The 17,466-nt window shown below is 48.0% G+C and overlaps 1 protein-coding gene across 2 annotated transcripts in view; it reads left to right on the forward strand.

Annotated features, from left to right (window-relative positions):
• Positions 1–786: 786 nt before the first annotated feature.
• Positions 787–17,466, forward strand: part of SLC35E4 (solute carrier family 35 member E4) — a 55,100-nt gene continuing 38,420 nt past the window's right edge. Inside the window, exons 1-3 of one of the 2 annotated variants that reach the window (XM_068246435.1) lie at positions 787–884; positions 1,322–1,423; positions 2,110–2,887. In XM_068246435.1, coding sequence (XP_068102536.1) covers positions 2,257–2,887 — 631 coding nt within the window. In that variant the 5' untranslated portion in view covers positions 787–884; positions 1,322–1,423; positions 2,110–2,256. Of the gene's footprint in view, positions 1,424–2,109; positions 2,888–17,466 lie in introns of both variants that reach the window. The other variant, XM_068246426.1, reaches the window with a different exon arrangement.

Consider the following 17,466-nt stretch of genomic DNA (forward strand, 5'->3'; position numbering starts at 1 on the left):
GGTTGAGAAAGGCTGCCCTAGGGGAACAAAAAACGTGACCGCATCGGAACGCGACGCGAAGGCTACTGAAAGCCTGACCGTGCAGCCGCCGCAACGCCCCCAAACGCGACGCCACGCAGACGTCCGTCTGAACCAGCCCTAAGGGCTGGTTCAGACGGACGTTTGTGCAGCGTCTACTGCCAGCGTTTGGGGCTTGGCGTTAAACGCTCCCATTCAAGTGAATGGGAGCATTTGTACCAAGCTTTTACGCGCGTTTACACAAGCGCGGCGTTCGGGTCCCGATTTTCCCTGGCGTTCAAGGAGCCCCTGGAAGCTACATGCAGCTTCCAGGGGCGGTTAACCGCGACGGTAATGTCCCCCTAGGGGAAGAAAAAACGCAAACGCATGCGAACGCTGCTGAAAGCCTGAACGCATCACGAACGCAACGCCAACGAACGCAACGCCTCTGAGCGTCCGTCTGAACCAGCCCTAAGTCTGAAGGGGCCCTCGGGTTTTTCTCCACAGACAAGTGTGCTCGACCTCAAAGCCAAGCTATACCGCGCATTTTAAGATTGCGGCCCTTAGCAACAACAGCCTTAGCAACAACAAAGGACCGTCGTTTTCCTAGCTTCGCCCGTTCCACAGTAAAGTCATGACTAAAATGACGCGAGACCCGCCCCTGAGGCATGACACGCCCTCTCAATGCTTCCTTCATTCATACTCAAGTGAGCTGTGCGACCGTACGACGTAAGTGGCGGGCATGTCAGCCAATCCCGACAGATCACCTTGTATGCCGTGTACTGTGCTCCTGCCTGATTGGCGCTGTGCTGCGTGTGTGTTCAGTTCTATTTACCTGTAGTTATTTATGGCAGGATCGCTGTGTCACCTATGGCTACAATAAGGATGTAAGCAGACATAAGAGCGGATGTAGGGAATGCTATGAACAGATCACATAGCAGTGTGTGTGCAGTTCTCTTACAACAGTCAGTAGGTAGGACGTGGGGAAGCTGTATTAGCGGAGGAGAGGTCCAGGCAGCGGGCAGGATGTTGGCAGGAGATCGCCGCTGTGACAGCATGGAACAATAGGCTGGTACACAGCGTGCCTGGACGGTATGTGTCCCCACTCCCCAGCTGACAGCCTCGTCCCATGGCGTGACAGCACACTGCTGCTATATTGGGGGGGGGAATCGCTTTCCAACAACTGTTTACTTTTCCAGGACACGGCAGGAGCTAAATTTGGAAAGGTGACCTGTCAGGGATGCGCCTGATAGGGAGGCAGGGCTCTGCTGTGACAAGCCTTCGCTTTCTGCCCTCAATCAGTTCCCTGCTTGACCTGTTTCAGAGAACACTCTACCAAGAAGAAGGAGGCGGCACATTAGTCACCCAGGCCAGCTCATGAATCACGGGCCAGGCGGAAAGACGTGGCTGTTTCTCTCATTTTCTAGTGAGTATATTTTGTTGCTATGAGACTTAGGGAAAATGTTGATGTACAAGGTGGATGTGTCCAGTGCTGAATGAGTGCTGAGATCCTCTAGTCTCTCCTGCAGTCTTCTTCCATAGAGAGAGGCTGTGATGGTGGTGATGGTGAATACATACATAGCTCAGGCTTGGGGAAGGAGGAGTTACAGATCATAGCTCACACCATCCTCAGCACTAGATCAGATGTTTACACACTCTGTTCCCGAGGATTGATTCAGAAGGAATAACACTCTACAATACTATCTGCTTGGTCACAGAAGAGTCTGACAGCTGTCCTATGCTAGCCTAGAGGATGTATGGAGGTGAGTGATTATGGTCCTACTGATTGAGGCTTCTTTCACACTATGTCCAGAGTGTCTCGACGCACTGGACAACATAATCGCATCGAAGCGCAATGCAATTATGTTTCAATGGGGCATTTCACACTGATAGTTGAGTGGTGCGACATGCCTCACATTATAAATGTGCAATGTGTCTTTTCATCACTGCAACAGATTTAGTTTGAAAGTAGCCTGAATGACTGGAATACAGAAGAACACTCAAGTAAAGGGAATTTAACAGTATTGCTGCTCAGACTATAACATGACACTGATGCTGTGTGTGTATGTTTTATCTATCTATCTACACTAACACTGATTCTCTATCATACAGAATATAGCTTTCTACAAGATGGATATTAAAATCTGAATGCATTGGACGTGAAGGCAACTTGCCAAGGCACTGGGGCATCTTCTGCCAAACTCCAGGAATGACTTGAGTCTTCTGCATTAAAGAAAATAAGACTACCTAAAAAGCCTTATGTGTCTGGCACCCAGCAGGAAAGATGAGGTTGAAATGGAAGCTACTGATAGGACGTCTCCTCCTATCATATTCCCCAAACCAGAAAGGCCATGTCAGAAAAGCTGTACTACCAAACTCTACTTAATTGCTGCAGTGCTTGCCTGGCTAGTGACTGGTACAACCATCTCCAGTCTGAATAAATGGATATTCGCAGTTTACAACTTCAGGTACCCTTTGCTGCTGTCTTCTCTTCACATGCTCACTGCCATCCTGTTGGACTATCCCATCCTGCGGTTTGGATTGGTGCCTGTAAACACGGAGGAAGACCATCCACTGAATACCGGCGCTCGGTTTAAAGTGTTCCTCTTGAGTTTGACATTCTGCTCCAGCATTGCTTTTGGCAATCTTGGACTCAGCTGTGTTCAGCTTTCTTTTGCACAGATGATCTATACTACGACTCCCTTTTTCACCCTTGTCCTCTCTAAACTGTTTCTGGGCACCAAACATCACGCCTTGAAGTACACTGCCATGATACCCATCTGTCTGGGAGCCTGCTTTAGTATTATTGGAGAGGTGCAGTTCAATCAGACTGGATGCATCTACCTTTTTGCATCAACCTTTCTCAGGGGATTGAAATCAATTCAACAGAGTAAGTAATTTTACTAGGCTATTATTCTGTGTTAATAATGGTTTTGTAGTAGCATTGTATTCATAGCCCTGGCTATTACAACTTGGGAACCCAAATGCCCTTGTTACTAGAATTCAGAGAAACAAGTCAATTGTCTTTGTTATTTTACATGTACTTACCAAGCACATAGCACAAATATTATATTTTGAACTAACAGGAATAGAGTTTGATGAAGGCTTATTAGGCAAAAGCTTACAGTACTTTCTACTTTTAAGTTAGCCAATAAATGGTATCATCCCGGTTTAAAACTTACAGATTTTATACTAAATGTGATTTTTCTACCGTGTGGTACATATCTGTGATTTTAGTAATACTTTAGCTGTATGAAACAGACAAAATAGGCATGTATGTTCCACATCTGTGTATAAAAATAGCATGTTACAGAATTTGTCTCACATTTTTCTAATAATATCTTCATTACATTCTAGTGCACTGGACTTTCCCATACACTTTTTTTATTTCATAACCATATGTTTACACACAGATCTCTCTATGACAACACTGTTACTAACAACTATATTATTTAGTATTTATATAGCGCCGACATCTTTAGCAGTGCTGTACAGACTATATAGTCTTGTCAACGTAACTGTCTCACAGAAGGGCTCACAATCTAGTCCCTACCATAGTCATATGTCTATGTATGTATCGTGTAGTATATGTATCATAGTCTAGGGCCAATTTAGGGGGAAGCCAATTAACTTATCTGTATGTTTTTGGGATGTGGGAGGAAACCAGGGTATCCGGAAGAAACCCACGCAGACACGGGAAGAACATACTAACTCAATGCAGATAGTGCCCTGGTAACTTTTACAGTTTTATGAGTCAAACATATTTCTGTAGAAATGCATTGAAGATCTGTGAAGTTTGAATTCTGATCGTTTAAAATATTAAATAACATAAACTAGAATTTAAAAACAGACGTGTCTGAACCTGAAGGGATTATGGATCACATTTCATTTCTCCTGTAGTAAATAGTAAATACCTCATATACTCAGTTGATCATTGTCATATGACCATAATCACTAACATAACAGTATTGTAAAATTTAAAATGGTTATAGCTATAGAAGTACAGGAATTAGTGAATAATAAATCACTCCAGGAGCATGGCCACAAGAAGGAGAGGGTCCCTCATGATATAGTGTCATTATATATATTTTTGGACAATCTGGAAAGGATCTAGAACCTCTTTGGGTTTTTATTGATGCCTGTGTCCCAACCTAGCAGGGCCGGTTCAAGACTTTTTGCTGCCTGAGGCAAACTTGTGAGAATGATCGCACGGCACCCGACAATTTACTCTGCTTCATTTAATGTTCTCACATGACATGCTGCAGCTTAATACAATAGCATACTGGCTGTCTGTGACAAACAAACTGCTCACCATCAGCCGTTCCATTCCTCCTCAGGATGGTACACACAGTACAAAAATTCTGCCCCTGAAGTCTCCGCGCCTGATGCAAATGTTTCATCTTGCTTCATGAGAGAACCGGCCCTGCATCCGGGGTAACATTTTCTCTCTTCTTGTCCAGACAGGACCTGGGAAAATTTCTCCAACCACATCAGAGAGTAAAACAAACAACATTTGCTTCTTAGATCAAGAAGAATTAAAACTCCTCTCAAGTTTTATTTCTGTCCCTCAATCCCCTTTTGGGACCTCCTGGTTCATTATAAAACATTATAACGAAATAGAGGTCTTCTGGACGACAAGTAGAGGAAATGGTCTAGAATAGGAACACAGACTGCCATAAACCCCTTAAGAAAGTTTCTAAACTCTTTCCACACTATCCCAAACTAAAATATTTTTTCCAGCAGCCACATTATAAGTCTGAAGTTATTTACTGACATCAGGTGATCATTGCTCAATGAAATGCTTATGTGATCAGATTGGGGCATGATCAGACACCTGTCTAGGTATCTTCTGGCCCAGGCCTGTTCTCGTTTAAACACATCTCTGGGCCATTTGTAGCTTCTTTGGTGTTATGGCGCCACTAGGGTTGCAACGGTATGAAAATTCACGGTATGATAACTGTCAAAAAAAATACCGCGGTATGGCGGTATCACGGTATACGGTATTACACATTTATTCTCATTACAATTAACCTAGCTAGTATAGGCTCAGATACAGCTTCCTGCATCTCTGTTGCCTGATCTGTGTCTGGTATTCCTTAGCTATCTGCAGTGCAACAGGTTCTCTTTAAAAATGAGCTTATCTGCAGTGGTGGCAGTCAGGTGACGGGTTACAGGTGACCAAATTACAACTAATGGGGCCCATACACTGGTCGATTTCAGCCATCGATCGATCGATCGATTTCTATAGACTCGATTGATCAGAAATCTATTCTATCAAATTTCCCATTTGATCGATTTGCGGCAGATTTCAACTGATTTCGATGATTTGATCTATCTGACAGGATGGAAAATCTAGGTCGATCTGCTGCTGGCAGCAGATCGATGGCCCATAGAGTTGCATTGAATCTAATGATCCAATAATGCATTTAGATTGATTTCCAATAGACTTCATTCTGAAATCTATTGGAAATCTGTTCCTAGTGTGTGTGGCACACATCAGATAGATTCCTGTCAGAATGCTCTTGACAGGCATCTGCAAGAAATCTATCTGATGGTCGAAAAATGCTGCAAATCTATAAGTGTATGGCCACTTTTACTTCAATTTCTCACAGACGTGCTTTCAAAATGAGCATAGCTGCGGTGGCAGTCAGCTGACACGGGGAGCGATCAAAATACAACATGTGCTGTGCTGCTCAGTCACAGATCAGAGGGCATTAGACAGTGTCTATTCTCTAAATACATGCAGGGTGCATGTCTCGCTTTTCCTTCTGTCCTCAGTCAGGTGACAGGTCACAGGTAGGGACACGGGATGGGAGAGATCAAAAATGTTTGCTGCTGTGCCACAGATGAGGGGGAAGACAGTCTAAACACTCTATGCATACAGGATCCAGTTCTCTGTTTTCCTTGAATCTGTGCAAAAGTTCAGGTCCACTTTAAAAATGCTGGAGGTGCAATGGTGTGGTGCTCAGGCAGGCAGGCAGGCCCTTTGAGTAATTGTGTCTCAACTCCCAGTGGGGGAACGTAGAGGCCGCTGGAGTGACTGGGCGTGTGGGGGCTGAGTAGTGGTGGACTAATGTCTCTGGCACTGACATACCTTATGGTGCTTGCGTTCCTCCTAATTGTCCGCAGGGGATCATCCATGCCTCTGCTTCCCACTTGTCCTTCTCTCTGTCCCCCTCCGTTATTAATAACATGGCACCTGCCGCCTAGGCTCCTTCTTCGTCGCTCAGGGAGTGTCATACAGTGTGCGCAGTGCACACTACGGAGAGCCGCAGAACGAGCGTCCTTTCATGACGCAGAATGAGCGCTTGCGCTCCAGCCGCCAGCAGCGCTCTGCCTATGCGATCCGGCCGTGTCATCACCCGGCGCCTGCACAGTCTGTTGGCAAGCCTCCCGCTACCACGAACTAGCTTCGGGAGCTTGCCTTTGTAACAGAGGTTGACGGAGAGCCGGACAGTGGCGGGGGATGCGGAAATAGAGCCAAAAACCGGTATTTTCAAAAAGTGCATGGTATGATTATCATGCATATTGAAACCGTGGTATACCGTCATACCGGTATACCGCGGCAACCCTAGGCGCCACCACCCGTTTTCCTGCGCATACGCAGGACTCTTACAGCGACTGGCGTGATGATGCCATGGGTGTGTGGTGGGAGCGCGCATGGGAGAAAAGGATGCCGGGGAACCTCAGGGGCTGCGGTGGGCTGAAAGAAGCCCCAGGTAAGTCCAATTTTCTGCTTTTTGCCACCACTCAGGGTCCCTTTAACATCCTAATAATACACTGATCATGAAACACACACACATCGATCCACTGATCGTGGAAAAATATCCCCTAAAGCGATCACAAAAGATTGCCTTGGCCAACAAGTATCCCCGTGTGTATATAGCTTTATTTTTTAAGTTTAAAGGATACCCGTAGTGGCATGTGACATGATGAGATAGACATGGGTATGTACAGTGCCTAGCACACAAATAACTATGCTGTGTTTCTTTTTTTCTTTCTCTGCCTGAAAGGGTTAAATATCAGGTATGTAAGTGGCTGACTCAGTCCTGACTCAGACAGGAAGTGACTACAGTGTGACCCTCACCGATAAGAAATCCCCCCTTTTTACCTCTTCCTTGCTCTCAGAAGCCATTTTCTGCTAGGAAAGTGTTTTGTAGTTGGAATTTCTTATCAGTGAGAGTCACACTGTAGTCACTTCCTGTCTGAGTCAGGACCGAGTCAGCCACTTGCATACCTGATATTTAACTCTTTCAGGCAGAGAAAGAAAAAAAGGAACACAGCAGTTATTTGTGTCAGAGGTAGTTCCAATTCCAAACAGGGGGGGCAATAGAGAACAGTTGCTACTGAGGAGGGAAAGTAGGTGGATAGTGAATAGTGATGCCATGGGCCTCTGGGCCTAAATGATCATTTAGATATGCAATGCTTTTTGGATCCATAAGCCATGAGAGTTTTTTGGGGTTTTTTTTATTTGTCCAGATGAACCTTAAGAATTGTTTTTAACAGAGATTAGAATGCATAGATAAGTGGAGAAATGTGGGGGCTATACACATATTTTTGGTGCGTAAACATCCAGAAAAGGATAAATGAAATAGATACTATGTGCAAGGTATGCAATAGACTACGCCCAACGTACCCCAACATTTCTTGATCCCCAAAAGAAAGTAGCAGAATAAGGGAAATAGATTTAATAAAAGAAATATGTATGCATTTTTTGTGATATAGCTTTAACTATACATTTTAAAAAGCAGTTTTTAATTTAATGTTGAAGTAAAGATATATATTTTTAGTATAGTAATAGTAGCTCTATATGACGTATACAGATTTGGTCCTCTCCTGTATGTTTTAGCACCATCCTGTGGAAGAGTTTGGGACTTAGAAAGTTCTGTTCTTGAATCCCAGGCTTCTTAACTGGACGCACTTCTTCCCCCATACTGGATACACCTGCTTGCGTCACGTGGTACGCGTGCGCGCGGCGATGACACGTATGGGAGTTGGTGCGAGCCAGTGTGGAACGCATAGGCTTCCTGTTGGGACGTACGCGTGACACGCGTCAGTATGTACACGTGCCCGCGCTGGACGTGGACAGGAAGTGATGCGTAGCGGCGTCACGCACTCGCAACACGGAACTACTGTTTGTCAGTATAAAGACCCCCATGATGGGACGTGTAGTGCGCACGGAGCCTCAGAGGAAGCTCATTGGAGCGAAACGGTCGTCAGGCAGGCCGCTGCCACCCCCACATTGCCCCACAGCCAGGACTCCAACAGGGTATGTCATTTATGTTTATCTCTCTATGAAAAACATGAATGTTTTATGGATGAAGATTGAAACTGACTAAATCATAATAAAGAAAAGCCTTGGAGCAGTGCAAGATTGTTTTCCTCTTTCGTTAAATAGTTATTTGTGTGCTAGGCACTGTACATACACATGTCTATCTCATCATGTCACATGTCAGTTCGGGTATCCTTTAAAAAAATAATCTGCCCAATAATAGAGGACATCCTTGTTTGTGTAGATAAGCTATATTGATCATCATGACACACTAATGATTTGTCTGATTTGTCAGGTGGAGTAAACATAAACCAGCAGGACACTTAGGTTAACAACAAATGAATAATCATAGTTGCACATTTATAATACATGCAAAGAATTTAATTAATGCTGATACATATTATTATATGTCTCAGTTACACGTGAGATTTTAATTGAGCACTGTCATTGTGTTCATCCATTATTAGAGTACAGTGTAGGTAACCAGAACTGAAAGGCTGGGGAGAATTTTGCACTTCATACCCATTGTCACAGCTCCCTTTCGATTCAGTGCACTTTATTCTGTACTTGGTCCCCATGGCACACTGCTCCTGTTCTCGTGTCTGCAAACTACAGTGCACACTGAGGGCATTGCTGCCCCTGCTCTCTGCCTCTCCTGATTCATGTCCTCCTTAGCAGCTGAACAACCCATGAGGTGAGGCAGAATCAGAGGAGGCTAAACTCGTTCACATAGTATGCATCTAGCAACATAGTGCCTTTTACTCTGGGACAAATACACCTTCTAGGTATCTTACATTTTCATAATTTTAGCGATGGTGGCCCTTTAAGACCCAATTCACACCATATGCATTGCATTTTTATGCATATAATTAACATGCAGGAACCAGCACACTACCCTTAAAGGGAAGGTTCAGGGACTAGCTAAAAAAAAATAAAAATCCATTTCCACTTACCTGGGGCTTCCTCCAGCCCGTGGCAGGCAGGAGGTGCCCTCGGCGCCGCTCCGCAGGCTCCCGGTGGTCTCCGGTGGCCGACCCGACCTGGCCAGGCCGGCGGCCAGGTCGGGCCTCTTCTGCGCTCCATGGTGCAGAACTACTGAGCCTGCGCAGTACAGCCCGGAGGACGTCTGATGACGTCAGCGCGCCGGCGTGGAACGCACCATGGAGCGCAGAAGAGGCCCGACCTGGCCGCCGGCCTGGCCAGGTCGGGTCGGCCACCGGAGACCACCGGGAGCCTGCGGAGCGGCGCCGAGGGCACCTCCTGCCTGCCACGGGCTGGAGGAAGCCCCAGGTAAGTGGAAATGGATTTTTATTTTTTTTAGCTAGTCCCTGAACCTTCCCTTTAAGGCTCATACACACATCAGACCATAGTCTTTTGAAAATGAACGATCACAGACCAATCTTACCACCCTTCATGTAGTATGAGAGCCATACTCTACACAGTCTTTTCTATGGAGCTGAACTCCACATCAGAAAAAAATCTTTGCAAGATGCTGCACACACAGATGCTGTACAGACACAAAAGATCAGTATCTGCAAAAGATCTGTTCCTGCCAAAAATCCATTCCTACAAATTGCAATGATAGTCTATGAGATCTGCAGATCATCATACACACATGATTTAACTGACATTCATCTGCAGATCAAGCAATCATCTGCAGATCTGAAAATCCATCCTGGTGGATCTGATCTGCAGATGAATGTCAGTTAAATCATGTGTGTATGATGATCTGCAGATCTCATAGACTATCATTGCAATTTGCAGGAATGGATTTTTGGCAGGAACAGATCTTTTGGAGATACTGATCTTTTGTGTCTGTACAGCATCTGTGTGTGCAGCATCTTGCAAAGATTTTTTTCTGATGGGGGAGTTCAGCTCCATAGAAAAGACTGTGTAGAGTATGGCTCTCATACTACATGAAGGGTGGTAAGATTGGTCTGTGATCTTTTATTTTCCAAAGACTATAGTCTGATGTGTGTATGAGCCTTTAGGATTAAAATGTGGCAGTTCACACAATGCATATTTCTATGCATAGTCCACATTTAACGCACTGCTGTGCACACTTCCCTACACCCTGCTGCACTCACTAAAATTAAAGGGATGGTCACTGCAGCATAATGTGCATGTTGAAAAGGACACAGATTGCATTCTTTTACACACAGGTGTGATTGCCTATAACTGGACAAGCTCCTCTAGTAAAACTGTGCCCACTGACTCCTGTTCTTCACCTTCAGTATTTCAGTGCAGTATCTGCTTGCTTTGTAATTTAAGCTTTCCTGCTAATGATGAGGGTGATTTAGGCCTTGTTCACATTACAAATCTCAAGCGCTGGCGATTTGGTGAACGCTTCTCAAATAGCTTTTCTAAGCGCTTTTGCTCAGCGATTAATTATTTCACTACCTGACGTCAGTCAGGAAGTGAACTCTTTGACCCGGAAATGAATAAATACAATTTATTCATTAAAGCGCTCGGGAAATCGAAATTCAAAGTTGCAATTTCCCTATACTTTCCATTGAACACAAAATGCTCAGAAAATGGTGCAGGAGCTGTGGTCGGCTTGTATGCGAGTCTTTCCTGGTGGTCGGGTGGTCCGCGCCCTGCTCCCCCCGCGGCCGCCGCTGCTATTACCTGCTTAGGCAGCGGCCGCTTCCTAATCCGCGTTCCCCTTTTCATGTTGCATATAAGTGTATCACAGCAGCGCGCCCGGCGCTGCTGCTGTGACGATGCAGGGGGCAGGAAAGAGTGGTTCCCCTGGTAACGGCGATACAGATCGCCACTACAGGGAGCTGCGCTCTTTCCTGCCCCCTGCATCGTCACAGCAGCAGCGCCGGGCGCACAGCTGTGATACACTTATATGCAACATGAGAAGGGGAACGCGGATTAGAGGAAGCCGCTGCCTAAGCAGGTAATAGCAGCGGCGGCCGCGGGGGGAGGGGGGAGCGCTATACTGGGGCACTACCTACCTATACTGGGCACTATACTAGCTATACTGGGCACTATACTAGCTATACTGGGCATTTTACTAGCTATACTGGGCACTATACTAGCTATACTGGGCATTTTACTAGCTATACTGGGCACCATACTAGCTATACTGGGCACTATACTAGCTAAACCGGGCACTTTACTAGCTATACTGAGCACTATACTAGTTATACTGGACACTACCTACCTATACTGGGCACTATACTGGCTAAACTGGGCACTTTACTAGCCATACTGGGGCACTATACTAGCCATACTGGGGCACTATACTAGCCATACTGGGGTACTATACTAGCCATACTGGGGCACTATACTAGCCATACTGGGGCACTATACTAGCCATACTGGGGTACTACACTAGCTAAACTGGGCACTTTACTAGCTATACTGGGCACTATACTAGCTATACTGGACACTACCTACCTATACTGGGCACTATACTGGCTATACTGGGCACTTTACTAGCTATACTGGGCACTATACTAGCTAAACTGGGCACTATACTAGCTATACTGAGGCACTACCTACCCATACTGGGCACTATACTAGCTATACTGGGACACACTGGGGGGCTGCACCAATCCAGCATTTCCTACCCCCGGCTTATATGGGGGTCAATCATTTTCCCCTGGTTTTTCAGGGAAAAGTTGGGGGTTCAGCTTATATGCGGGTCAGCTTATATGCGAGTATAAGCAAAATCGCCCTTAAAGTAGATTTGACCTGAGGCAAAGCTACTTAAGCTAAGGAGAGAGTTTTGTTCATCCTGGATCCACATAGCTCTGTGCATTGTCCGTTCCTCTTCTTGTTCCACCTAGTCATTGTTATCACTTCTTGAAAAATGTGACTGTTGCTGTAGAACATGCACATTTTCACACAGTTTATTCAGGAACACACTGTGGAAAGTGTGTTAGGCAAATATAGTCTGTAACAATGAGGTGTGAACATACTCCTACAATTGTGAGTTCACGTGGGAAGTGTTGCGTGATAAGTAACGCAATATTAATTGTGTGAAAGCGGCGATACTCTACTTGAGGTGACCCAGACGGAAATCTCATAAAGAACAGTTCTCCAATCACCGCACCCTAGTGCGGGCATAGGCGGAAAAACTGCGCTTGCGCAGAATGCTCCCAGCGATGTGAACACAATTGAGGCTGCGCATGTGCAACGGCCATCAAATTGTCAAGTCACTTGGCTGAAAGAGGGGCGCTCCGGGGGACGGTAGCATCGTAAAGTAACAGTGCGGGCACAGGACAGCTGCAGGGTGCTGGTAGAAGCCCCAAGTAAGTTACACTGTTTTGTTGTTGTTTTTTGCTTCACTTTAAACTTGTTAAAGGTGCCATAATTGGAGAACTGTTGAAACACCAACCAATCACTTTCAGCGAATTTCCCAGTCAGGTTTCCCACTGGATTACCACAAGTAGACCTTCATTGTGCTGTTTTTGTTTGTTTTTATTCCTGCAAGGCCATACTACCCCCAGGGGCCTCACCAAGGCTGATTTTGGATGAAACCTGCAAAAGGAAACAGAGCATAAATAGTGCATTTGCCTGGATCAACCAGTTCCTTGTTTCATATCGCATCTAAAACTTGATTGGTTGCTTTAGGCAAGTACTTCAGCTTTATTGCATCGCTCTGCCACATAGTGGCTTGGCTAGTGCAGAATAATCCACAAGTATTTTGCAGGGGGAAGTTTATGACTTGTTATCCCTGCCCACATGTGGGTGAGCAATGTTGTATTTGTTAGGTAGTCTTCTGCTTCTCAGACTAAAGACTCGTACCTACTAGAAAATGGTCAAGATTATTCTGTGAGATCTCGGACAGGACTCCGGCCTGTGTACAGCTCTTCCATGAGATGGTGTGGGACTCTGGCCTGTGTACAGCTCTCCCATGAGATGGTGTGTGACTCCGGCCTGTGTACAGCTCTTCCATGAGATGGTGTGCGACTCTGGCCTGTGTACAGCTCTCCCACGAGATGGTGTGCGACTCTGGCCTGTGTACAGCTCTCCCACGAGATGGTGTGCGACTCCGGCCTGTTTACAGCTCTCCCATGAGATGGTGTGGGACTCTGGCCTGTGTACAGCTCTTCCATGAGATGGTGTGTGACTCTGGCCTGTGTACAGCTCTCCCATGAGATGGTGTGTGACTCTGGCCTGTGTACAGCTCTCCCATGAGATGGTGTGTGACTCCGGCCTGTGTACAGCTCTCCCATGAGATGGTGTGTGACTCTGGCATGTGTACAGCTCTTCCATGAGATGGTGTGGGACTTCGGCCTGTGTACAGCTCTTCCATGAGATGGTGTGTGACTCTGGCCTGTGTACAGCTCTTCCATGAGATGGTGTGTGACTCTGGCCTGTGTACAGCTCTCGCAAGAGATGGTGGTGGACATCGGCCTGTGTACAGCTCTTCCATGAGATGGTGTGTGACTCCGGCCTGTGTACAGCTCTCCCATGAGATGGTGTGTGACTCTGGCCTGTGTACAGCTCTCCCAAGAGATGGTGTGTGACTCCGGCCTATGTACAGCTGTCCCGTGAGATGGTGTGTGACTCCGGCCTGTGTACAGCTCTCCCATGAGATGGTGTGTGACTCTGGCCTGTGTACAGCTCTCCCATGAGATGGTGTGGGACTCTGGCCTGTGTACAGCTCTTCCATGAGATGGTGTGTGACTCTGGCCTGTGTACAGCTCTCCCATGAGATGGTGTGTGACTCTGGCCTGTGTACAGCTCCCCCATGAGATGGTGTGTGAGTCCGGCCTGTGTACAGCTCTCCCATGAGATGGTGTGTGACTCTGGCCTGTGTACAGCTCTTCCATGAGATGGTGTGGGACTCCGGCCTGTGTACAGCTCTTCCATGAGATGGTGTGGGACTCTGGCCTGTGTACAGCTCTTCCATGAGATGGTGTGGGACTCCCCCCTGTGTACAGCTCTTCCATGAGATGGTGTGTGATTCCGGCCTGTGTACAGCTCTCCCGTGAATTGGTGTGTGACTCTGGCCTGTGTACAGCTCTCCCATGAGATGGTGTGAGACTCCGGCCTGTGTACAGCTCTCCCATGACATGGTGTGTGACTCTGGCCTGTGTACAGCTCTCCCAAGAGATGGTGTGTGACTCCGGCCTGTGTACAGCTGTCCCGTGAGATGGTGTGTGACTCCGGCCTGTCTACAGCTCTCCCGTGAGATGGAGTGTGACTCCGGCCTGTGTACAGCTCTCCCATGAGATGGTGTGGGACTCTGGCCTGTGTACAGCTCTTCCATGAGATGGTGTGTGACTCTGGCCTGTGTACAGCTCTCCCATGAGATGGTGTGGGACTCTGGCCTGTGTACAGCTCTCCCATGAGATGGTGTGTGACTCCGGCCTGTGTACAGCTCTCCCATGAGATGGTGTGGGACTCTGGCCTGTGTACAGCTCTCCCATGAGATGGTATGTGACTCTGGCCTGTGTACAGCTCTCCCATGAGATGGTGTGTGACTCTGGCATGTGTACAGCTCTTCCATGAGATGGTGTGGGACTTCGGCCTGTGTACAGCTCTTCCATGAGATGGTGTGTGACTCTGGCCTGTGTACAGCTCTTCCATGAGATGGTGTGTGACTCTGGCCTGTGTACAGCTCTTCCATGAGATGGTGTGTGACTCTGGCCTGTGTACAGTTCTTCCATGAGATGGTGTGGGACTCCAGCCTGTGTACAGCTCTTCCATGAGATGGTGTGTGATTCCGGCCTGTGTACAGCTCTCCCGTGGATTGGTGTGTGACTCTGGCCTGTGTACAGCTCTCCCATGAGATGGTGTGAGACTCCGGCCTGTGTACAGCTCTCCCAAGAGATGGTGTGTGACTCCAGCCTGTGTACAGCTGTCCCGTGAGATGGTGTGTGACTCCGGCCTGTGTACAGCTCTTCCATGAGATGGTGTGTGCGACTCTGGCCTGTGTACAGCTCTTCCATGAGATGGTGTGCGACTCCGGCCTGTGTACAGCTCTCCCATGAGATGGTGTGGGACTCTGGCCTGTGTACAGCTCTTCCATGAGATGGTGTGTGACTCTGGCCTGTGTACAGCTCTCCCATGAGATGGTGTGCGACTCCGGCCTGTGTACAGCTCTCCCATGAGATGGTGTGGGACTCTGGCCTGTGTACAACTCTTCCGTGAATTGGTGTGTGACTCCGGCCTGTGTACAACTCTCCCATGAGATGGTGTGTGACTCTGGCCTGTGTACAGCTCTCGCAAGAGATGGTGGTGGACGTTGGCCTGTGTACAGCTCTTCCATGAGATGGTGTGTGACTCTGGCCTGTGTACAGCTCTCCCATGAGATGGTGTGTGACTCTGGCCTGTGTACAGCTCTCCCATGAGATGGTGTGTGACTCTGGCCTGTGTACAGCTCTCCCGTGAGATGGTGTGTGACTCCGGCCTGTGTACAGCTGTCCCGTGAGATGGTGTGTGACTCCGGCCTGTGTACAGCTCTCCCATGAGATAGTGTGTGACTCTGGCCTGTGTACAGCTCTCCCATGAGATGGTGTGGGACTCTGGCCTGTGTACAGCTCTTCCATGAGATGGTGTGTGACTCTGGCCTGTGTACAGCATTCCCATGAGATGGTGTGGGACTCTGGCCTGTGTACAGCTCTCCCATGAGATGGTGTGTGAGTCCAGCCTGTGTACAGCTCTCCCATGAGATGGTGTGTGACTCTGGCCTGTGTACAGCTCTTCCATGAGATGGTGTGGGACTCCGGCCTGTGTACAGCTCTTCCATGAGATGGTGTGGGACTTTGGCCTGTGTACAGCTCTTCCATGAGATGGTGTGGGACTCTGGCCTGTGTACAGCTCTTCCATGAGATGGTGTGGGACTCTGGCCTGTGTACAGCTCTCCCATGAGATGGTGTGTGACTCTGGCCTGTGTACAGCTCTCCCATGAGATGGTGTGTGACTCCGGCCTGTGTACAGCTCTCCCATGAGATGGTGTGTGACTCTGGCATGTGTACAGCTCTTCCATGAGATGGTGTGGGACTTCGGCCTGTGTACAGCTCTTCCATGAGATGGTGTGTGACTCTGGCCTGTGTACAGCTCTTCCATGAGATGGTGTGTGACTCTGGCCTGTGTACAGCTCTCGCAAGAGATGGTGGTGGACATCGGCCTGTGTACAGCTCTTCCATGAGATGGTGTGTGACTCCGGCCTGTGTACAGCTCTCCCATGAGATGGTGTGTGACTCTGGCCTGTGTACAGCTCTCCCAAGAGATGGTGTGTGACTCCGGCCTATGTACAGCTGTCCCGTGAGATGGTGTGTGACTCCGGCCTGTGTACAGCTCTCCCATGAGATGGTGTGTGACTCTGGCCTGTGTACAGCTCTCCCATGAGATGGTGTGGGACTCTGGCCTGTGTACAGCTCTTCCATGAGATGGTGTGTGACTCTGGCCTGTGTACAGCTCTCCCATGAGATGGTGTGTGACTCTGGCCTGTGTACAGCTCCCCCATGAGATGGTGTGTGAGTCCGGCCTGTGTACAGCTCTCCCATGAGATGGTGTGTGACTCTGGCCTGTGTACAGCTCTTCCATGAGATGGTGTGGGACTCCGGCCTGTGTACAGCTCTTCCATGAGATGGTGTGGGACTCTGGCCTGTGTACAGCTCTTCCATGAGATGGTGTGGGACTCCCCCCTGTGTACAGCTCTTCCATGAGATGGTGTGTGATTCCGGCCTGTGTACAGCTCTCCCGTGAATTGGTGTGTGACTCTGGCCTGTGTACAGCTCTCCCATGAGATGGTGTGAGACTCCGGCCTGTGTACAGCTCTCCCATGACATGGTGTGTGACTCTGGCCTGTGTACAGCTCTCCCAAGAGATGGTGTGTGACTCCGGCCTGTGTACAGCTGTCCCGTGAGATGGTGTGTGACTCCGGCCTGTCTACAGCTCTCCCGTGAGATGGAGTGTGACTCCGGCCTGTGTACAGCTCTCCCATGAGATGGTGTGGGACTCTGGCCTGTGTACAGCTCTTCCATGAGATGGTGTGTGACTCTGGCCTGTGTACAGCTCTCCCATGAGATGGTGTTGGACTCTGGCCTGTGTACAGCTCTCCCATGAGATGGTGTGTGACTCCGGCCTGTGTACAGCTCTCCCATGAGATGGTGTGGGACTCTGGCCTGTGTACAGCTCTCCCATGAGATGGTATGTGACTCTGGCCTGTGTACAGCTCTCCCATGAGATGGTGTGTGACTCTGGCATGTGTACAGCTCTTCCATGAG

Source organism: Hyperolius riggenbachi, chromosome 1 (genome assembly GCF_040937935.1).
Source record: "Hyperolius riggenbachi isolate aHypRig1 chromosome 1, aHypRig1.pri, whole genome shotgun sequence".
NCBI lineage: Eukaryota > Metazoa > Chordata > Amphibia > Anura > Hyperoliidae > Hyperolius > Hyperolius riggenbachi.